General features: G+C 41.7%; 1 protein-coding gene across 1 annotated transcript; it reads left to right on the top strand.

Annotated features, from left to right (window-relative positions):
- The first annotated feature begins 4,065 nt into the window (after positions 1-4,065).
- C2H8orf89 (chromosome 2 C8orf89 homolog) lies at positions 4,066-23,328 on the top strand. The gene is made up of 7 exons (XM_074985734.1): positions 4,066-4,220; positions 6,990-7,041; positions 12,253-12,413; positions 13,092-13,248; positions 19,698-19,808; positions 20,498-20,562; positions 23,087-23,328. Exons 1-7 carry the CDS (start codon positions 4,187-4,189, stop codon positions 23,236-23,238), a joined length of 732 nt encoding a protein of 243 aa, XP_074841835.1. The 5' UTR covers positions 4,066-4,186; the 3' UTR covers positions 23,239-23,328.
- Positions 23,329-24,520: the final 1,192 nt, after the last annotated feature.

The raw sequence follows: 24,520 nt of genomic DNA, 5'->3' as shown, positions 1-24,520 counted from the left end.
AGTAGGTGAGGATGCACATGCAGGTAAAGAGGCCAGAGGGCACAGTAAGCACTGGACCACTTCTGCACTCCCCACTGGGTGGTCAAGCAATAGCAGGGAAGGCAAGAGTCCTTCCTGCATCAGTGCTTCCTTCCAGGCAGCCAGGTGGCAGTGAGCACTGCCCAATAGGTGGCAGGAGGAAAGGCAGGAGATCTTCCTTGCTTGAACACTCATGGCTCAGAGTTGCCCCAGGCTGCAGGGGGAAAACAGGAGCCTTTCCCCACCTGGAGCCACTGCAGCAGGGAGCCCAGCAGCGCCCAGCTCCAAAAGAATGCTGCCAGAAACTCCCCCTCCTGAATATAATAACATACTGTAGAGTTATATTCATGTTCTTTTTATTTTGTGCTATCCTAGATGTCCAGATGATCACATGAAATTATTTTTACATGGACAAGATTCTGCAGAAGAGAATTTTAGAGTCAAGGACCAAGGAAACAAGCAGCAACTGGAAGCTCCTCCTGGGTCTGGGAACTGCTGATTTGTGGGAAAACAAATGCTATTTTCAAAACAAAAATAATCATTGGTGTCACAGGGATAACACAGATATAACACAATGTTTCAACAGTCAAAATAAAGAATTCTGAAGCATTTTGCTTAAATGTAGCCTCAATTAAAATACAGTTACATTCCATAAGAAAAGCTTTTTTCCTGTTACTTCTCTCAAGCTTGTCTTCTGTGTCCTGAGTGTAACCTATGATAGTGCTGTGATATGGAACATGGTAGGATACATGATACAAAAGGCCAGCACTCCTATGTCCTAGAACAATAGTGACTCACTAATGCCTCTATATTGCACTGAATAAAACTCAGTCTGGTCTACATTTCTTACATGGCACAGCCTAGATTCAAGCAAACAGCTGATGTAACCTCAAGAGTAAAGAACATCATGCCTTCTGGGTTTTACTGTCCACATTCAGCCGCCCAGTAATTGCACAGTCTTGTCTTAAATGCATAGAATATGAATAATTTCTCTCCTCAGTGACAAACATCACACAGCCCTAGTTTGCAGAAGTAATAAAAGTCTGGAGAGAAAGCCTAATACAATTTCTAAACACAAAGCGCAAGTCAAAGTTCATATTAAAGTATTTTAGCACCCCTACTTTTTTCCATTAAAACTATATTAGTAGTTAGTTGTCATACAGAGCTTGTTTTGTCGATGTTTCTGTGTGTTTTTCAGAGGGGCTGAGCTGTGGCAACACTCACTGACTTTGGTTGAACTGACAGATACTCAGTCCCATACTGTACGTTGCTGCTCACACTGTTTCTTTCTACTGTACTTGCTCAAGGATTATGCAGCATCTCCAGTTTTGGAACCAAGAGTCAAATATTCTGTGACTTGCTATTCAGAGGTTGTCACCAGCAAGCCTGTTGTGTTTAGAGTGTGGATCATATTTGCCTTCCCTTTCCTTGGATTTCTTTACAACATACAGGGCTTGTCTACACTTGCCCCCCAACTTTGGAGAGGGCATGTTAATCAGGGCAATGGGAGATTACTAATTAAGTGCTGCAGTGAATATTCAGCACTTCATTAGGGTAATTCTCCCCCACAGCACTTTGAAGTGTCAGACTTCAAAGTGCTCGCATGCATGTAGCCATGGACATTTCAAAGTGCCTGCACGACTTCAAAGTTCCTTTACTCCCCAAAATTTTGAGGAGCAAAGGCACGTGTAAGTAGCGCAAGCACTACAAAGTGCCCGTGACTGCACGCATGCCAGCACTTCAAAGTTTGGCACTTCAAAGTTGCCACAGGGGAGAATTAGCCTAATGAAGTGCTGCGTATCGCAGCACTTCATTAGTAATCTCCCATGGCCCTCATTAACGTGCCTCCTTCAAAGATGGGGGCAAGTGTATACCCACCCATATTGTGGCACAAGCTCAGCTTACAAGCTAGCACTATTTTTATTGAAGATTGTGAACAGTCTAGCTCAAGAACATGTTTTATTTCATTGATATTTTGGTTCATCATTAAATTTATAAAGCACATGTCAGGTATATTGCTAATCCATGTATTTTAATTCAGAGTTTTGAGGGCTGGCAAACTACACATAGACACTAATTAAAATGTGAAAAAGTAATAAGGAATCAAACTTCTCTTTAAGTTTCTGTGTAACATGCTGTGGACTTAGTCACTTCAGTCATTATTCAATTTTTACCAAATGGGCAGGCCAAGGCCAAGAGAAACCTGGAGCAATCCAGCTTAAATGATGTGCAGTGAAGGGGTGTGGAGAAAGCCATTTGTGCTAGAGCTGCATCTCCTGAAGCTCGCAGTATAGAACACACAGGCACAGCCTGGGCTAAAACCTCCCTGGCACAGTGAGAGCTGCTGCTTAGATTGACTTGCTGATCCCACACGCCCCAGAGTGGGCACTCACATCTCAGCTCTCCGTATGGACAACTGCTATGAAGCTTTAGTTTTGTTCCCCAACCTCAAGGTGGATCAAACCCTGCCATTCATGTGCCTCAGCCTCCCCCACCCACTGAATTCTGCCTGCCTCAGCCACCTTCTTCCCCTCTCCCCAGCCCCCCCTCTGCCTCTCCCCCCATCCGCCCCAACCAACCACCTTCCTTCCCTCCCCAACTCCTTTCAGCCACCCCAACCCATCTTCTTCCCCTCCCCCAATCCCCCCTCAGCCACCTCTGGGAGTGCCCAGCAATTTTTATAGTGGGTAGGGAGACCATATCTCCCTGTCCCAAATACGGGTGAGGGAGATATGGGCAGGAGGGGCGGCTCCTCCCGGCTGCACCAAGCCCTGGGGAGATGGGAAGGACATGACAGCCGCCGCCGGCCTTCCCGGAAGCCCCAGGGAAGCAGCAGCCACCGGTGCTCCCAGGAATTCCAGGGAAACGAGGAGCAAATATGCTGTGCTCCAAATCCTAACTACGGGTGGAGGTGAGAGGTGGGTGAAGTGTTGAACTGGGGAAAAGGGAGGGCTGCTTCTTAGTGATGGCCCGCTCCACTGAGAGTGATTGTGCTATTTTTTACGAAACTGACGTAGTTATAGCTGTGGCTTACACCACACTACTAATAGGAGGAACAGGATTATACCCAAAAGGAAAAGAAACACCCCCTGGGTTTTTTTTAACTTCTAGTAGTTCTCTAAAATAGCCCACGGGTTGGTGGAATTCATTGGCTGTTATCTATCCGGATTTCTAAGAGCTGTTATCTATTCCCAAGAAGCGTGAGTTTTGAGTTTTAGGGGATAGGACTTAAGGATTAATAGGAGAACATGATGTACCGACACAAAGGGTCTCTGGACCCTCCCTCCACCCCACATACCTCACTGCATTGTTCAAGTGCCCACGCAATTCACCCTAACATGCCCGAGCATGGCCATTCACTTAAGGGTCACCAGGTAATTTTGCACAGGAAGCAGAAGTCGCAGGTGCTCCAAGTGACTCCCGCCAGCAGCTGTGCTTGTGCAGCTGCTGGTGGAAAAGGTGAGAAGGGGAGGCTCAAACACAGGACAAGTGGTCCCTTTCAAAAAATAAATCCAGACACCTTTTTAGCATCCCAAATATGGGACCATCCAGCCCAATATGGGACAGATGGTCACCGTGCTGGGGGTGTGTGCAGAGAGCCATTGAACTCAAACTATAAACCCTGTCTATAATGGAAACCACTTCAACCTCCAGCACCCCTAATTCCAGCACCTATGGCCACCCCCCAACCACCTTCTGCCCCTCCCCCCACCCACCCCCAACCACCTTCTGCCCCTCCCCGCTCACCTCACCTCATTATCACCTTCTGCCCCTCCCCCCAGTCGCACCTCAGACTCTCCCGACCACGTTTTGCCACACCCACTACCCACACCCACTCACCAATTTCACCCCCTTGACTCTCCTCACCTCAGGACCCGCTCCTCCCCAGAGCCACGCCCCCTCCTCCCCCCCCCGCAGCGCCCGCGCGCACCCGGGCCCCGCCCTGTCCGCGTGGCTCCCCCTGTTGCCGGGTAACCGGCGGGGCCGCCGGGTCTGGCGCCCTGGGTTCCGCCAGCGGGACTGGTAGGGGGGAGGGGATGCCGCTGCCTGGGGCCGCAGCCCGCTGCCGCCGGGGCGCGTTTTCCTCCTCCCGCACCAGCCGCGGGCCCCCCTGCGGCCCCCTAGCGCTGCAGCCGCCGGGCAGCTGAGCCGCGAGGAGAGCGGCCTCATGAGCGGGACCCAGCCCCGCTCGGGGCCCCGGGGTACGTGAGGTGCGGGACAGGCTGGGGCTGGGGCGGGGTCGGCCTGGGCCTCGGGGTAGGACGTTGAGGGGGGGGGCGAGTGGGCCTGCGCGCCCCTGACATTTAACGAGCGGAGGCGCTCAGTGGTGTGGCGGAGCGCTCCCACGCGTGCCAGCGCTGCGACACCGCCGCCTGGAAAAGCACGCGCGTCGGACAAGCCCGCCCCAGGCCTGACTCCTTGGCCCGTTTGCTCCCTTCTCACGCACCCTCTGGTCACGGGCTGCAGTCCCCGTTTTCCGCTCTGCTCCTTTAGAACGACCCTCTTCCCCCTGCCTGGTCGTTGGCACTGATGTTACTGTACAGTGCTATGGACTTCAGGCTACTGCTGTGGACGCAGCTCAGGACCGAAGAGTGCTGGACACCGTTTTATGGAAGACACCAACAATAAAATGCAGCACTGAACTACAGTGCTTTATAGGCACTGGCCTGGCAGTGTAAGAGGCACTGTTTGAGTGAGTTTTGTTTCAGATTAGAAGCACCTTGCTCATGAGAATGAGGGAAAGTCAAGAGAGATGGGAAACAAAAAGCGGAGAAAATCGGAGAACTGGTTTCCTACTCCGGCTCTTTTAAAATCTCTGAATTTCAAAGGCATAAATATTTGCCTGCAAATAACATTGGATCATACAGTTTGTGAGGCTCTTAAAATAACACATGGAACCTGAGGAGGCTGGCTACCCAAATAGGGTTTAGCTGCATCAGGGAAATGCTGTTTTTGTTTCCAGAGTGCTTGCTGAACCTTTAATAGGTTGTTTCCTGTTAGCAAATTCAAGTATCAATGCTAGGCACTTGCCATAGAGTCACAGTTTGACGCAGGAGTTTGGTTCTAAAGGAAAAAAAATGTTTGTTCCCTTTTCAGCAACTAATACTGCAGTTATATTAGGGGGAAAAAAGCAGGGGGAACAAAGGGAAGAGGGCTGGTTGGCTGGGAATACTGAGAAGAGAGGCAAAATGTCATGCTTAGCATGTAAATCTAGATATAAATCTGTGAACAGCTAGTTTGGTTAATTCCTTTCAGTATTTCCTCTGATAGATCCAGATTTAGAATTTTTTCTTCAATTTCTGATTGAAATAGGACAAGCATTACAGAACCCTCCCTGTCTCCTGTAATAAATGCTTGGGAATAAATAACAGCAATTAATCTTTCAGAGAGGTAGCTGTGTTAGTCAGTTTCACCAAAAACAATAAGGAGTACTAAGGCAGCTTAAAGACTAACAGGTCTTTAAGGTGTTACAGGGCTCCTCATTGTTTTAGCAAGTAATCTATTATTAGAACGTGATTTGTATATCATTGTATTGTTCCCAAGACCTTATTCTTTTTCCATTGAAATCAAACATTCCACTGACTTTGATATGAGCATGACCAGAGTCACATTGCTTTGTATATTGGACGGACTTCAAACTCTCTTAGACAAAGAGGTAATGGGCACAAAACAGACATAAAAACACTCCTGATCCACAAACCGGTCAGCCAACATTTTAATGGAGTGGGCCATTCTGTTAATGACTTAAAAGTCTGAGTTTTACTGAAGAGGAATTTTCACAACAGTCTTGAAAGAGAGGCTGCTGAACCCTCTTTTATATTCAAATTCAACACACTAACACGTGTTTTGAACTGGCATGTGAATTTCCTGGGTCGTTATAGGGGCTCATTTGCATACTTGTCTTAATCTAATTCTTAGCTTCCCCCCACCCCTTCTGACCCTCTACTCTCTGATTTGCTCACCTTGATAATTTTTTTTCTGATTTCTCAACCTTGATTACTGTTTTTGGTTCTCTGTGCCTTAAATATTGAGTCTGTTCTGGTCTGGCTATGGTCTGAAGAAGTGTGTCTGTCCCACGAAAGCTCACCTAATAAATTATTTTGTTAGTCTTTAAAGTGCTACTGGACTGCTTTTTTGTTTTGATAGTATATAGACTATCACGACTTTCTCTCTGTTACTATTCCAGAGCAGTGAGTAGGATGGCTGAATTTATATATGTACCAGAACATTAAGCAGAAGAAAATGGGGTTGTGAAAAAGACACTTAAGCACAGGCATTTGATAACTACCAAAAATGGTTATGCGGTTATGAGTTATTGATATCTGAAAACAAATCTGTTTTATAAATCTTATAATTTATTTTTTAAAATATACCAAGACTCAAAAGGACTTTAAAAAAGGTGAACTTTCAGTAAAATCAGGCTATGTCCTGCTATTGACTTTTAAGTGGCATTCCTACTGACAATGAGGAATTCTACTTTTAAAAAGTGAAAATTAATTATAAGCTGTCTTATACACTTGTAATTAATATGTTTGTATAGAACCTTTTATTATGAAGGATCCAAAATTCTTTTATAAACTGCACATAAGAATCACATCAATCACAGCTAAAATGCAAATAGCTCAGTGGTTAAATATGACACCTGTTCAACAGCACATAGCACTTTCTACAAGTTAGAAAAAGAAGTAAAGAGTACCCAATCCAGTTGACAATTCAGAGAATTTGAATAGGAAGTTGGAATTTGGTCAGGACATAGGGGTTAATACTAACTCTAAGGAAAACAAATCCTGTCAAATTGTTTATATTAAAGTCTGTGGTGGAACAAAACTGTGGCAAGATAATAAAACAATTTGTTTGAGATTTTTGCTATAAACATTAATTAGTGTTGTTTACAATTTTCTTTTTGTATTATCCACCTGAACTTGGTTTGCTTGATTTTGAAGGTAGACTTATCCCTTTTTGAGTTGCAGAATCATATGTGAAAGGAATTAAATACTCAGAATCATCCATCCTCCCTGAATGGTAAGTCTGTTAATATGATATGTGACATACATGAGTATAGTATTCTCTCACAAAATAAGTACCTTTTAAAAACTAGGAATAATTTTCTTTGTAATTAGATTACAATAACCCACTCTAACTATGTTTTGATACCAGAGTAGGTCAAGGAGAATACAGAGAGATTTGTTCATGAGAGGTAGAAATTGCCTTTTTCTGAATGTATCAAACTACTGGCTGTATTACAGAACATTTATAAGTTCAACATGGGAGACTGCTTTTTATTTTGAAGAAGAGAGACTGTATGAATCCTGTTTTCATATATGGGTCTCCTTTCATGGGTCGAAAGGAGAATTGTGTGTATTATTTATGCCATATTTGGACTTCAGCTATACTGCCAGGTTCTCATTCTTTTCATGAATGTGGGGTATGTTACATGTCTTCTGCAATTTGCTGTACAAAAATGTAGTTATGAAATCATAAACCTTGAGGATTCTTCTATAGAATGGCTGGTACCTCTTTGCTGGCTTTCCAACCCAAAGACTTTGTTGGTTTTTTTGCTTCCAAATTGCAAAACAAACGTTTATTCAACTAACTATTGTTCCCAGGTGTAAAAATTCACCAGAATACTTAGGCCACAAATAGGATGAAGGTTTATATTTGACATTTTAATGTGCTAATGAATTATTTTCATCTGAGTATAGCCTTGAGGAGAATATCATCCCTATCACCTATTCTGGTGGGGACTAAACAGAGTCAAAACTCTTTTGGGAAAGAATCATCTCATTAGAGTTGCTCATATTTTCTGAAAAATTCTGAAGTTCAAAATAAAAGTGTGAAATTATTTTCTTTAAAAAATGTGGATTTCTTGTTTTTTTTATTTTTGGTGCATTCTCTCTCTCTCTCTCTCTCTCTCACACACACACACACACACACACACAAAACCATTGTTACTGACAACAAAATTTAGTTTGAATGATGCTGTTTTGTCTTATGGAAATAGAATTTATAAAATAAACTCCTGCTGAAAAAATACATAGTTGGAAGAGCACAATATTTATTACAATATACAAGAAAATATTCATATATCTAGATGTCTTACCCTCCATACACTTTTTTGGAGATCCAGGAAGGTGGTAAAAAATCAGTACTTCTGACACCTTTGACTTAAAATGACAACCACAACTAAAAGGTGGCATGTCACAGTTCATTCCAGAACTTGCTCACTTCAAGGCTGGTGAGATTGCTTTCAGAAACTGAACTGCTTTAATAATATGTGTTTGCATTCCAGTGGGCAATTCTGTTCCACATCACTTAGAACTTAAAGAATTTTTGACATTATGGGTTTTTAATAGCTTTTCTTTTCATTAACCTAAACAATGTTCCATTAACATACCAGCGTTACATCTGTTTGTTTAATGTCTGAAAGGATGATGTAAAACCACTATAGTGGTTCGTATGCTACCATGCCCCTATCCCAGGCAATCCCTCCCAACACAGGGGCGTGCTGTTGAGGCAGCCCTACACCGTTGCTGGCATCAGAACAGCCCGCTGGAGTAACAGTTGCACGACCATCTGTCCCGTTTGGGGTAGGATGGCCCCGTATTTCAGGTGCCAGGAAGGCATCCCGATTTATTTTAACAAAGGAGTTAATTGCCCCGTATTCAGGCCCTTACTGGCTCACCTTTTCCCCCAACCAGCGCAGGCGCAGCTGGTGGCTGGAGAGCTTGTGGAGAGCAGGTACTCATGTGCTTTCAGGCCACACTGAGAGGCAGCCAGCAGGGGGCCCTGCAGAGCTAAGGTTATGTTGGGGCGTGGCGGGGGGGCGGGAATGCTCCCTGGCTCCCCACACCTTGGGGTAGTTGGGAGGAGCACATGGCGCAGCTGCTGTCTGCTTCCTGGCTCCCTGCAGCATGGGGAAGCAGGAAGCCCATCCGCATGGCTGCCACCTGGTTCCCAGCTCCCTGCACCTTGGGGAAGCCAGGAGGTGCACTGGATTGGCTGCTGCCCCCTTCCCAGCTCCCCAAGGTGCGGGGAAGCCAGGAACCCAGCTGCATGGCTGTTTCCTGGTTCCCGACTCCCTGAGGTGCTGGGAGCCCACCCGCACAGCTGCTGCCTTCTTCCTGGCTCCCAGAGGCTTGTGGAATCCAGGAAGTGCACCGGAGTAGCTGTCACCTCCTGCCAGGTTCCCCGACGCATGGGGAATCCAGGAGCCCGCCTGTGCAGCTGTCTCCTGGTTCCTGGCTCCCCACGCTCAGAGGATCCATGAGCAACACTGGCATGGCTGCTGCCTCCTTTCTGGCTCCCTAAGGCTCGCGGAAAACTGTCACTTAAATCAGCTTCTGTATCAGATGACTGGAATATAGCTAGTGTAACACAGCTTTTAAAAAAGGCTGCAGAAGAAATCCTGATAATTACAGGCCAGTAAATCTAACATCTATACCAGGCAAATTGGTTGAAACTAGAGTAAAGGACAGAATTATCAGACACACAGATGAACAAATATGTTAGAGAAGCATCAGTACAGCTTTTGTAAAGGGAAATCATGCCTTACCAATTGATTAGAATTATCTGAAGGAGTCAGCAAATGTGGACAAAATGATCCAGTGTACTTGGATTTTCAGAAAGCTTTTTGGCAAGGTTGCAAACCGATGACTCTTAAGCAAAGTAAGCAGTCACGGAACAAGAGGGAGGGAGCTCTATGGTTAAAAAGTTAAGAAACAATGGATAGGAATAAATGGTGAGTTTTCATAGTCAGGAGAGGTAAATGGTGGGATTTCACAAGGATCTCTCCTAGGATCAGTGCTGTTCAACATCTTCTTAATTGATGTGGAAAAGGAGGATAAAATGAGGTTGCAGATAATACTGAATTACTGGTGCTTACATCTAAAGCTGACTGTGAAGAATTACAATGGGATTTAAAAAACTGAGTGCTGAGCAATAAAATGGCAGATGAAATTCAGAGCTGACAGTGCTTTTTTCTGGAAAAACGGTGCCAGAACTCCCTGTAGCCCCACACTGCCCCCTCGTTTAACCCCCTACAGCCCCAAATCACCCTGCCCACTACCAGGCTTAATCTCCTGCAGTCCCAAACCATCACCAGGCTTAACCCCCTGCTGCCCCAAACCACCCCCACTCCCGCCTTCAGGTGGGTTAACCCTTCCCCCAGCCCCAAACAACATCCCCTCCCACCTCCAGGCAGCTTAACCCTCCTGCAGCTCCAAACTACCCTCTCCTGCCCCCAGGTAACTTAAACTATTCCACGCAGTCTCACATGGCCTCCTCCCATCCCCAGGCAGCTTAACCCCCGCCCACAGCCCCAAACCAACTCTCACTCCAAGACTCAACATCTCGCTGCCTCAAACCGCTCCACAGCGTAAACTCCCCACAGCCCCAAACCGCCCCCAGCAAACCAGGATTCAGTGAATTACTTACCTTACCTAGGTGTGAAGCTCTGTGTGCTGCTGCCCCCCACCTCCTGCTTCTTTGCCAGGCCGCCTACTCTTCACTGCAGCTGCACAGATTCCCCCAGCCCTCTGGCTCTCCCCATGTAGAGCACAGCAGAGGCAACTCCCAGCACCCTCCCATGCTGAAAGGACTTAATTTAATAGGTTTAATGGCCGTTAAATCAATTAAGTTGAGTTCTCTTTTCAGCCTGGCAGGCACGGACCCAACAGAGAGCAGCAGCGGCAGCGATAGGAGTGGCAGATGACTCCTTAAAGGGCCACATGCAGCTTGGAGCTGCCTAGCCACCTTCCAAAATGGTGGTGCCAGAAAAAACAGTACTGGAACACTGTTTCTTGGTTTTCTGGCAGAAAAAAAGCCCTGAGTGAAATGCAAAGTAATGCACATTGGAAAACGCAATCCATTTACAATATGATTGGATTTAAAATAGTGGTTGTCACTCAAGAAAGAGAACTTGAAGTTATCCTGGACAGTTCTCTGAAAACATCTGCTCAATGTACAACGGCAGTCAAGAAGGGCTAGCAATGTTAGTAACCATTAAGAAAGGGATAGATAATAAAAGATAGAAAATACCATAATGGTACTATATGCCCACACCCAAAATACAGAGTGCAGTTCTGGTTTCTCCATCTAAAAATAAAGATGTGTTAGAAATGGAAAAAAGTACAAAGAAGGGCAATAAACATGACTGGGGCATGGAACAGTTTCCTTATAAAGAACAGTCCTAATCTTTTTCATTTCTTATCTTAGAAAAGAGATAACTATGAGGGGATATGATAGATGACTATAAAATCATGACAGATGTGGAGAAAGTAAGAAAGTATTATTTGCTCCTTCCCATTTAACAAAAACCAGAGATCACCTCCGGAAATTCTTAGGCAGCAGGTTTAAAACAAGCATTAGGATGTGCTTTATTACATGACATACATTCAATCTGTGGAGCTTGTTGCCAAAAGTGCAGGCGAACAGTATAGGCAGTTTTATTTATTTATTTATTTATTTATTTATTTATTTAAAGAATTGGATATATTTGTGGAAGATGGTTTCATCAACACCTATTAGCCAGGATGGTCAGAGACATAATTTCCAACTGGCAGAACTGGGACTGGATAGCTGGATGGATCAATCAATCAATTTCTCTGCTGTAGTAATTCTTTCTAAAGCATCTAGCACTGGCCACTGTCAGAAGATGTGGCTAAACGGGTAATTTTCTATGGCCATGGCCACACTAGTTCCTCCTTTTGGAAGGGCTATGGTAATGTGGCACTTTGGAATATGCTAATGATGTGCTTCTATGAATATGCAACACCTAATTAGCATAATAGTGGCCATGTGGGCTTCGAAACTGCCAGTTTTCAAATGCAACTGCCTGTGTAGCTGGCGGCCTTTCGAAATGACCCCCTGACTTTGAAAGCCCTTTCTCCCATCTGGTTTTGGGAATGAGGGACTTTCGAAATCAGGAGTCCGTTTCGAAAGGACCCCAGCTACACAGGCAGCATGTGTTTCGAAACCGGCAGTTTTGAGGCACATGCAGCTGCCGTTATGCTAATGAGGTGCTGCATATTCATGGCAGCATCTCATTAGCCTATTCCAAAGTGCCGCATTACCATAGCCCTTCCAAAAGGAGGGGCTAGTGTGGCCACAGCCTATGTGTTGAGAAGTTTGTGTATATTGGAACACAATTTGTAACTTTTGAAAAACTCCTGTTACCTGACTCTTTAAACACGTATTTGCACTCACTATATCTTTTGCATTTCATATCTGAAACAGCAGATCACTTCCATCTCAGACGTCAAAAGAAAAAAAAATACCAAGTCTGACATCTGACCACAAATATCTGTATAATAAAGCCTCAGGAAAATCATTGGGATGTTGTCCCTTTGAAAGTAGCTGGAGAAGTGCATTGTTGAAGACACAAAGGATAAAAAAAGGTAGATGGTTAAGCATGTCATTTTATAGTCTATACTGTTGTTGACGTCACTTGAGAAGCTGCCCTTTCCAGTACTGCAAATCTGGGGGATAGAACTTCTAGTGCTGCATTTCTTCAAGCTTAATTTTTGGTATTCATAACTTCATAGAGCCCCTTAATTAACACTTCTACATGATTAGTATGTTCTGTGTGCCTTTTCCTTATAAGAGCCTGATACTTCTCCTTTTGAAAGTTAACAGAAATTAGTTAATTAGTTAATTAACTTCAGGAAGAGCAAGTTTTGCCCTTTAATCACTGGTGTGCCTTGCATTTCCTGGTATTACTAATAGTTTCATATGACCATGCATTGAAACAGTGCTTTTTTTGTACTGGTACGTGCTGGTACTGAGTACTGGCACCTCAGCAGCCTGAGCCACTTGATTGGTTGGGAGGAGGGTGGTGGGGAGCCATCTGAGTACTGGCTCCTCTTTTTTTTTTTTTTAATACAAAAGAAAGCACTGCATTGAAGTATGTGATTTTTGGGAAATGGCCTCACAGTTTTAAAACAAATAACCCAATGATATATCTCTACAGATTTCATATTTAGTAAAAGGAATTTAACAAACTCCTGATTTGTATTCCTTAATATATGATCACATGCTAATATTTTATCCCCACTTCTGTGACTATCTACTTTAAGCAGAATACTCTTCAACCTTTGGCCTGAAAGACTGTAAGGAGAGTCCTGCAGTACCAAACCTTATTCAGGGAATCCAGAGCTATCAAGAAAACCTATCTACTAGTCTACAGATGAATAAAGGGTTTGCATGTGCTGCTGCTAAGTCATTTCCAGCTGGGTAAATGTCCATGATCAATGTTTTCATATAAACGGTTTTTCTTGAACATTTTAATTTTTTATAATCAAAGTGCACCCTGGGCATATTGCACCTGATATGAGTTGCCAGTGAGCCCAGGTATTTGATGACTTTGTTAAATGAGATATGCTATCGAGACTGAGAATCAAATCTTGTAGTTTGTTTTCATACCAGCCTTGAGTGATGCAGAAGCATAATATTAAAAGTATAAACAATTCTAAGGATATACTTCTGTTGAACCAATGCTGTGATAAAGCAAAGATTGTCTTATTTCCAAATCCAGAGTAGATTCCAAGTTATATCCCATGTAGATTATTAATTTACTGACACTAAAAGTCAATTCTGTGGCATGTCCCACTGTCAGACTTGAATGCCATTCCTAGAGAGCAATCAGCAGTTTTTTTCACTTTACCAGAATCACAGGAAATAAGCTGTCCTCCTACAAGTGTAGGTCTCCTTTCTAGTCCAGCACACTCTGGTCAGGCAATATCCATGGTCCAGCACGATGTTAGTTAGCCGGATGTTCACTTACCATGGGTGTAGCCAAGTTTCCCCACGGTCTCATTAAGTTTTTTTACAACCACCAAAGCTGGCTCTTTGTGTTCTGTGCTGTTATTTAGCTTTAATTTAGCAATGTCTTCTAAGAGCCCGGTGAGACGTGGAAGTGTTGCTAATGCTGCTAGACAATATTGACCTCGCATAGTTCAGCAAATTCTCTAGTTTGGCACTAGCCAGCTCCTGAGGGTGATGAACTAGAGAGGTTCGGCCCGTAGTAAATTCCAAGTGTAGCTGTGAAGATCAGTACTGCTGCTGCATTCTGCAAAGTAGAAGATTTCTTCAGTAGAAAAGAAATTCATACTTTTGACTGAAAAAGAGAACCCACATCTGAAAATATAGCAGATACCTTTCTAGATACGTTTTTGAAATAATCCGATCCTTATATTGTGGATCTAGCTCCCTGGAACTAATTTGTGTTACTCAAGATAGTATATTAGCCCATATCTCTTCAAGCATCAGGAATGTTTTTGAAACAGAGAACATCTGTTTTCGCAATGACCACATATTCAGTAGTTGTGTTCTAAAGATTATAAGGGTTATTACCACGGAGTTGATTTTTCAGTATTTCAGGCTTCCTCATCATCATTTTGCTTTGTTTCACAGTGTTCCCACTAAAAAGCTATTGTCTGTGCTTATCTTTGTGACTAATAATTGATACCTGTTTGCTTCAGTTGGATCTCAATGTTTCCTACACAGATGTCCACAGAACTTATGAATATAATTAAGCAGGGGAGTAACTTTTGTCAACAAACGTTTCTCTTCACTCACTCCACTATCTCCCATCCCTTGATCCTTCCCCATCTAAAAGCAGTGAGGGGGACAAGTCCCCACCTTGTAATTACACCAGTTCTATCCAAAAAGCAGCTTTGTCTGGGACTCTTTCTTATGGATTTCAGTATGGTTTACTAACTGCTGCCATGTGTGAACACGCTGTCTATTCAAAGTCACTTCTGGACATAAAGCTGATGGTAAAATAGTGTGTGGCACTAAGTTTTCACCCCCACTAAGTCCCTAAAAATGCTGGTTACAGCCAAGTTTAGTATAGTATATGTAATAGTCGCTTTCATTACACATACTGTACTTTCATATTTTTGTTACCACTTACTCATGCCAGTGAATCTTTTCTGAATCATTATTGTGATAAAGTAAACAAAAACTATTTACAAAATAATATAATCTATATTCATTAAACAAAGTACGCTTTCATACATGAATTTTTACTACAATTTGAACCTCTCTGGTCTGGCATGATTATAATTAGCTAGAAGTCCACTTGTCAGGGTGTGGCCCAGTTTCCCATGGTTCCATAAAGTTTATTTATGGCCACCTATCCAGGCTCTCAGTGTTCTATGCTGTTATTTAGCTGTAATTTACCCCTAAGTATTTTCTAAGAACCCAGTAAGCAGTGGAAGTGAGTAATGCTGCTAGACAATATTGACCTCCCATGGTTCTGCAAATTCTCTGGTTCAGCACTGGTCAGGTCCTGAGGATGCCAGACTGGAGAGGGTCAACCTGTACTTTAAAACAGTTTGTCAGAAATTTACCCATTATTTCAGTTTTTGTTGGACTGTTTCCTCTAACATGCTAGAGCTAGAATATAATCATAGTTATTGCATGATTTTGTAATCAAAATCAGCATTTAAATGATTCTTATTTCAGACACAGTGTTAATGATCTTTGTTCTGAGGTGGTATTCAGAGAAGCATATTATACAGTGGATTATCATTTTAGTACAGACCTGTGATCTGTTTAAATCTTGCTCTAATTGTTTTTAGCTCTTGTAATAAAGATGAGCAGAATTGTATGTCAGCTTCATACACAATTCCACAGACCTCATCACAGTACTTAGGATATGAGTTTTGCAAAAAGAGGTAAATCTCCATTTTAATTGATTATGTATCATCATTCCCTTAAGAAGTTAAGGAAAGATTTTAAGTTACTGAATATGCAAAGAGATCTTAGTTACATGGGTCTTAAAATATGGCTCTCTTTGTCTGCATTTTTCCAATATGTATGTAGCGTGGGAGTTGTATCCATCTTAGTCCAGAACATTAGCAATACAAGGTGGGAGAGAGAATATTGCTTATTGGACCAACTTCTGTTAGTAAGCGAGACAGGCTTTACAGTTTACACAGACCTGAAGAAGAGTTCTGTGTAAGCTTGAAAGCTTCTCTCAGTAACAGAAGTTGGTCCAATGAAAGATATCCCGGCCACCTTATCTTCCATCTTCCAGTATGAAATTTTGCCACCTTTTATTTCTGTGATTGAGAGCCTGGATTAGTGGTTTATTGTGGACTTGATAGAGGCTGACTGGTCTAGCTTTGGAGCACAAATTAATTAATGCATGCTAAAAAGTGAAACTGTCCCATTTTCCATAACACCAAACAAAATAAATTTGCTCTAGCAATGAAGTCTGTTTGCCCTAGACAGTACTCCAAAAATTAAATTCTTAGACTTTCAATTTATAGTGCAAGATTGCTAGTGAGGGACAAACGTTTTAAATTCGGAAGAGGGCCATATGGTTCTCAGATAACACAGCTAATATACCTTACTCCTCATTATTCTGGGCCCATGTTTCAATTTGAAAGAAACGGGTCTGTACTTTTTATGCATTTTACTAAAAAAACAAATAAGCAAGCACATCTTTAGATTAAACCGATACACCAGTAGGGCTAAAATTACTGTAACTTTAGTAAACTAAGAATGAAACAAAAATCAATTATGATCATGGTTGAGATTAAATCAGTTGATCAGTGAGCTAACAGTGACATTAACTTAGATATATAGCATAGTTACAGCTTCAGTCTCAAATTACTGGAGAAAAAAGGCGGGTGAAGTAATAAATTTTATTGGATCAACTTCTGTTGGAGAGAGAGGCAGGCTCTCTCACCAACAGAAGTTGGTCCAATGAACTGACTTCACCCACCTTGTTTCTCTAATTAATTTATCATTTATCAAATCATCAGATTAATAAGCAGGTAATCAAATTACATTGAGGCTGAATCAAAGAAAAATTGCTTTTATTTAATCAGGAGACTGAAGGATATAGTTGTTGTCTTTTAATCTGACAACCCCAACTGAGGGGTTTTGTCTTTACTGTGAGGTCAATTCACAAATGTAGAATGTGACTGTTGGCTTTACGTTTAGATATTGACTGAGGGAAATTACTTGGAGAGGTAAATTGCACTTAGCTAGTCTAAAGGCGGTACAGATACCAAATTTCTTTGACCACAACCTCAGTGCTACTCTGCTTCCTCCTTAAATGTTACTGTTGCTCTCTTATTCGTTTCCAACTTCACACAGATAGCACACAACAGAGATGATTACTGAATCTGGCTCAAATAGCAGCCCTGAATAACAGGACTTTTCCTCAGAGACATCAGCAGTTTAGGTGGCAGACTTGTGGTTTGCTTTAAAGGTTTCAGGCCTGACACATTCACACCTTAATAGTATAAGGGGGAGTCCCTCCCTTGAGAGAAGACCTTAAGAAAGAATTTGAACTTTGCTTTGTGGTCTTGGAATTTCAGTTGCTGCAGTTACTGGAACCAGGCAGTGTAATACAGTTTGAGCTCTTGGTGGCACTGAGAGGGTCTTGGATAGTAATAAAGTGGTCAGATTGGCGTAGTCAAAAACTGGAGTCTTCTCCTCCTGTTGCTTTGGGAGATCTGCCCCAGGGGAGTGGAAGAGGCACTCAGATTCAGATTGTTAGTGGATCAAGTGAGCACATTGTCTTCTGCTGTCTTGACCTTGATGAGACAGTTCCCATGTACTCTTCCTCAAGGACCACCTTCACGTCTTTGGGACAAATAAGATGTTCTTTGAATATATCCATCATGGCTCAAGCCTCTCATGGGGCAGGTTTCAAATCTGAGATCACTATGGATAGTCCCATTCAGCGATAACTATTATCTGGAAAGAGCTGCTTTTACATCTAGAAAAGTAAATTCCATTTTAGAGCAGATAACTGAAGTGTTTCCAGGTCTAACTTGTATATGAGCTCTGCCCCTGCTGTTGTTTTCCCCCATCTTACTTTTATATACACAAATCATTTCTATACAGTTTTCATCAGATAATCTTAAAGTGCTTTAAAGTTTTAAGAAAGCAAGCCCGTGTGAAGTAAATGAATAATATCCACCTTCCTGTAGGTGAGGAAATTAAGGAAGAGAAGTGAAAAGATTTTCCTGAGAACACGCAAGTCCATGGTAAAGTTGACTCTTGATTTGCAGTCCTGTACTCTTACTAGACTTCATTCCCTTCATTGTCTCTTGTGCTTTAACATACTCTTGTACATAAAAGGATCTTCATTCCTATTGCCTATGGAGAACCTACTACAGATAATATTTTGTTTTTTATCTCTTTTTTGTATCCCAGTTCTTCCCACCCTTGACAGGAGTATTACTTCTTAGGAAAGTTTTGTTAGGCACATATTCTATCCTTGATTAAATATGTTCTTCAGATCCTATATACTTCATAATAGGGGCAAAATAAGTTCTCAGATATTTACCACTGTTGATGCTGACTTGATATCTCTAAGGATATGTCTGCATTGAAGCTGAGAGGTGTAATTCTCTGCATGGGTAGACATATGCACAGTAGCTCTGAATGAGGACTGTAGCCTGAAAATAGCAGTGTGGCTTCCCAGCTTTTGCTAGCCACCAGACTACAATCCTATCCAAGTTTCTAGGCATGTTCTCTGGTGAGTAGGCCGAAACACCCTCCTTGCCTCCCAGCTATGTTATCATGGCCACAATGCTATTTTTAGCATACTATCTTGATCCATGCTAGCATGTGTACCTTAATCCGTGTTAGTAATTACAACTTTCAGCTGCATTGTAAACATACCCTTGGATACTGCCAGTTTCTTCTTTCCTAATTCTACCCTCACACCTCTCAACAAAAAAAAATTACTAATTTTTCCTACATGTTGGACACTCCTCAAAACCAAATTTGTCGGCTTGTGTGGGCAGGGACTTTTCAGGAAAATTGGTATGAATTACCTAAACCAATGAGAAGTTCTGTGGCACTTTATAGACTAACAGATAAGCTTATGCTCCAATATATGTTAGTCTATACGGTGCCACAAAACTTCTTGTTGTGTATGCGGGTACAGACTAGCACAGCTACCCCACTGACACATGAATTCGCTAGTGTATGAATTTAAAGTACAGTGTCCTCCTCCCTGTGTGGATACACTTATTCTATTCTAAGAGTGTCTCTTTGCACTTTAGCTTAATCCATTTTCAAGGTCACTTCCACGCTATCTATTCCAAGTCTTTTCCTTTGTAAACAAGTCTCAAGTTATTTACCACATACTTACTCCTGTCCCTTTCCTATATTTTTAAAGAATGTACTATAGTTCTTCCAGGACCATTGAGTCTTTGGGGTACTTATGGTTAGTGCAGTGTTTCCCAATCCTTCAGAACTTGAGCCTCTCTTCAGGTAAATAAAACGAGCTGTTCAGCCTTTTAGCTCTATTGGATTATGTTAGATGCCTTCCAATAACCTAGGTCTTTATAATATACTTTCTTGCCTCTCTTAACGTGCTTATATCGCTGGGCTCTAAGTTAGCACCCATTGAAATAAATGGAACAGTTCACATCTCAAAGCTGTCTGGTTTGTTTAAGTGAAAATTCTGGAAAATAATTGAATGGGTTGGTTAGTCCTTCACCTGCCTCTAATCCCCCATCCAAAGTGATGCATCCCTGATTTCGGAAACACTGTTTAAAGTGCAGGATCACAGAAGGGCTGAGAGTGATTGCAAAATAACTGTTGAGAATGAGTATTATCTGCAGAGACATCCTTGCAGTATGCATTGAAATAGAAATTCTGCTCTTCTCAGTTACTTTTTGGCAGCAAAGTACTTTCTTCTGCAGGGGAGACGTATCTGTGGTGAATCTGCAGAGGAGAGGACTAGATTCTTGGAACCCAGGTCCTCTGAAGATGCCAGCCATTCATGATGGAGGTGGAGAGATAGGAGCTTTAAGGTATGGATTTTTTAGTGAAGTTGGGGGAAAGGTAACCCCAGTTCCCTTAGGAAGAGAAGCACATGATATGGCATGTTTACAGGAAAATAGGACTCATGGAGAAGAAAAACAGAAGGACAGTGGTTACTATCAAAAGAACTTTTTTGCTTGTATGAGCTTTATCTCCAGTTGGAGAGTTGCTGGTATAGTTCTACTGGGTGCTGATTTCAGAAAACCCTTTATATGTAGACAAGGCCTGAAATGGTAGAGCACTTGAGAGAGACATGTATGGAAAGGTATTGACATGTATGGAAAGGTAAGTACCAAAGATAGATGGAGAAGGAATGTTGGTGGAAAAGATCAGATTGTTCTGTGCACGTCGGGCAAAAAGGTTAGTATAGATGCACTTGTGTTATTTTCTCGTGACTTGCTTGTCAAACATTGGGCAGAAAACTGGATGCTCTATGATCTTTGTGTTCAACCTTTTATTTATTGTAATTAGTCCCACAGAGGTTGTTATAGTCTAATGAAATAAAATGCCAGACTGTGGAAAAAGCTCAAAAGACTACAAAAGTGATAAAATTAAATGGAATGTATACAATTAGTATCGGATTGGGATGATTTCATGTTTATTAGGCCTACCATTTATAAAGTGGGTGGGTTGTATTCAAATATATTCATTCCAAGACTTTTAATTGTGAAATCTATAGATCAAAGAAGAATAACCCTGCTTCCAGTGCATATTCACTTCTGCTGGGAACAAGCTACAAGTTGGGTAAGAAGTGTACAATATATGTATGCTTTTAGGGTTCAGCCCTTGGTGGATGCTGTTAGAACTGAGGTGTTGTAGAAGGGGCAAATCTAAGGGCCTGTCTATGTGGACAGCATGTGGCAACTGGGGTGTGAATCTATGCCAGGACTCAGCAACCTTTATCACCTCAGGCACACGTCAGCACTCATTATAATTTCACAGCACACCCAATATATATAAAACCCAATCCCCTCTCCTCACCCAGAGCCAAGCACCCACAACCCCCCCTCTAACCCAATCCCCACCGCTTCCCCAGAGCCACGCCCCTCCAGCCTTCCCTGCTCTTACTCAATGCTGGTGACTCAGCAGAGCCACTGCTGCTACCACACACTTCTCCCAGAAAGCAGAGGGGTGCGTGTTCAGAGCGGCGGGCAGCACTCCCAGCACATGGCTCTGAGGCACACCAAGCGCCACTTCACTGCACATTAATGTGCCACAGCACACCAGTTGCAGAGCACTGTTCAAACCCGTGCTAGCCTACTGCATACTAACTGCCTTTGTGATCTCCACTGACATGCATTAACAGTTTGCTCTTGAGCTTTGACCTAGCTCTCCGTGAAAGAGGAGTACAGCCCAGTTGCCACAAACTTCTTGTCTCTGTGGATAAGTCCTAACTTGTTATTGCTTTACATTGTAGATTTCTTGTACTTCCACAGTTTTTTCTATGATAAAACTTCTTGTCATTCTAGTGAGTACGTTTATAAATTGAAGGGCTACTGTTTGCAGGGAAGCTTATGGAGAAGTAGCACCTTGTGCAGATGGCTAAAAACCAGAAAAGCTGGGTTTGATAATTGTAAAAGTCATTTATTTTGAGTATATGGTCAACTGTTAGGAATTATTCCTGATCTCAAATGACAGAAGAATCACATGAATAGATATTCCTTGGGTTTTTTATGTATTTGGATTTTTTTGTTTGATTGATTGATTGATGTTTGCTTAGAATTTCCATTTTTGAATTCACTTGGGCTGTGTCTGCACTACAAAAATAACTTCGAAGTCGCTTACTTTGAAGTACAACTTCGAACTAAGCAACTTTGAGGTAGAGCATCTACACACACCCTACTTTAAAGTTAAACTTCAATGTAGGGCACTACTCAATTCCCGGGAAGGGAGAAAGGACTTCGAAGTTGGGCTCCCTACTTCGAAGTTAACTTTGAAGTAAGGGAAAATATGTGTAGACTCTCTGCAGTCTACTTTGATGTAGCGCTTAACTTCGAAGTTAACTTCAAAGTTAGTTCCTAGTGTAGACGCACCCTTACATGAATAGTTGTCTGCGTTGAAATGTGACACAACACATAAACTCTTGTTGTTTGTGAGACAATGACATTTTATCCTTTCATGGGTGTGATTGGAATAAATTTAAGCAGTACACAAAATTATAACTATATTAGAGAATACTGGGCACTCAGGGGCCTTTTTGAAGTATTTTGTAGCTATAGGTTTCACAGAATCTTCCCAGTAGCCACAGCTGGCACATGGGGGAACTGAGACAGAGGCTACAACTGACTGAAGGTCAAAGAGAACATCCCTGTCAGAGCTGGGATTAGAACCAAAGTTACTGGTTGCTAATTTTGCACTCCACTGACTAGAATACTGGTTTCTAAATGATATAATGAGATCAGAGAAAATATTACTTGAATGAACCCACCAACTGGCAGTGTCACTACATCTGAGGAGGAAAATAACTACCAACGAGTATGAAAAACATTATTAGAAGAGTCTCCTTGCCTGGGAAGGTGTTACTTCTAATCTCACTTGACCATATTAGCTACTTAAACTTTGTTATGGTGAAATATCAATCTAGCAAGTACTGTTTTTAGGTTACTTTGGTTCCAACCCACAATTGTATTTATACTGCTGGAAAGTTAGTAAGTAGCAAATTAATCTGTCAGCAGTGTCCTGTGTAATAGTTTATTATTGTAATGATACTGAAATAAAATATCACCAGATGAAATGCATATCTTTCTTATTTAAAGCCTGTTATGTAAAAATATTCCTGCATTTGGTTGTAGATAAGCTAAAAAGCAATGTGAAAATTAGGAGAAAATGAACAGTAGTGGGACTTTAAAACAGAGATATCAGATTTTTTTCATATCAGATTATCTTCATATCAGATCAGATATCAGATTATTTTGCCAAAAATAGTTAAAAATTAAAAGTAGTAGTTAAAAGTAGTTAAAAAAGTCATTATCATACATGTTTTTGGCAACTGTGCCTGCCCACTTCCCTTTTTGATGAAGATTTAAGTCATGAGGTGCTTATAAGTTTAAATACATATACTGTTAAGGCTTATTTTCTGGAACCTTACTCCCCATGTTGAAATTTCAAGTTGAAAATGGAATATCAAATTTTAGGATTTAGACTAGGGACTCATCAAACAGAAACTGAGCTTTCAAGGAACTCCACCAAAAACTTATTTTGCATTAAAGATACTTAAGACCTACCTGCTTTAGTATGGTAGGATCAGTGGATTTTTTCCCCCCTTTAGGTCATCAACATTTCACAGATCCCTTTGCTGGAGCTCCACCAGAATACATACAGAGACTTTCTGAAATGAAATCATTTGAGTGTGAAACTATACGTCAAGAGAAAATAAAAACATTAAAAAGGGGCAAGAAACAGGAGACACGGACAAGCTGACAAGCAGCAAACAAGCTCCTATGTATACAATTTTTTGTGCTAAGATTATTTTGCCCACTGGGGAAAAAAAAACTTTGCTTTTAAATACAGTATGATGCTAAATAATGTTTTACCTGAAAAACTTGTTTAATGTAAATTGTAAATACAAAATTTTGTGATATATTTAATAAATGTTTTATATGTTTATACAGAGCACTGTGCAGTGTTTTCATTACAAAGTCATAACTTGATTCTTAAATTCATACAGTTGCAGAATGTAGATTTGAAATATTAATCTTTAAGTGATAAGCAGACCTTTGATTATATTAACTGCCACAAAAAGCAGCTATGTGTATACATGAAAACAGACTTCTGTGGCAGAAACTATCTTTTGACGGTACATGTAATCTTTAATATGTTTATTTCTACATTAGACAAAGGGTAATTTTATATAATCTGTAATGAATTTATTTTACTGTTTAATACATGCAATTACTGTTCAATTAATAATAAACAGATTTGTTATCAGTTACTTAATTAAAGATGCAATATATGTATGTAGATTTGTTTACAGGTCTGTCTTTCATGGAGCCTTGTTTCAGATTTGTAGGAGATCAAAGAAACCTGTTACCATAACACATTAAAATTAAATAGGAAGAAAATTTCCACTGGGTGGCATAGTTACTGCCATATAAAATCTGCTGTTTGCATATCATCAATGATCTTTGGGACCAGAACTTCCGGACTTTCATAAAACACCTCCACTGATATGGCACTGAGGAGCAACAGGGCCAACAGCTGCCGCAGGTCTGGGGCAAGGTGAGAGGATGGCCTGGCTCCAGTTACACATTGTAATGTAGGGAAAAATCAGGTATTTTGCTTTCTTTGAATCACTGGGTGTTGGCCCCTGCCCAAGGTAAAAGAGTACAGTTAATAAAGTAGTAATCTCATCCAGCACAGCAGGTATCCTTCATTTTCTACAGTTATTTGTGCCTTTGCCATCACCAGTGCTAGCGTACCCCAGGGTGCTTTACCTGGCACCTCTACTTGAAATCAGCAAGGAGCAGGAGTTGGTGCAGTGAATATTTGATGCTGGGATACGATGAGGAATGCCCTGTTGTTCCCCTTTTATGACCTGATTAGTTAGCCAAAACTTAGGGTCTTGTAAGTTTTTTCCGTGACAGTCAATTATTTCTTTGGTGCAGTCCTGTTTGTTTGCAATGAATGTACAAAGTCCTATTTCTCTGAACCCAGGAGGATTCAAACAGACTTTTTTTTTCTCAGTTACACGTCTCTTTTAGTG

This window comes from Carettochelys insculpta, chromosome 2 (genome assembly GCF_033958435.1).
Source record: "Carettochelys insculpta isolate YL-2023 chromosome 2, ASM3395843v1, whole genome shotgun sequence".
Taxonomy (NCBI): Eukaryota; Metazoa; Chordata; order Testudines; family Carettochelyidae; genus Carettochelys; species Carettochelys insculpta.
Note: the sequence above shows the minus strand (reverse complement) of the source record. Positions and strands in the feature narration are given on the sequence as shown.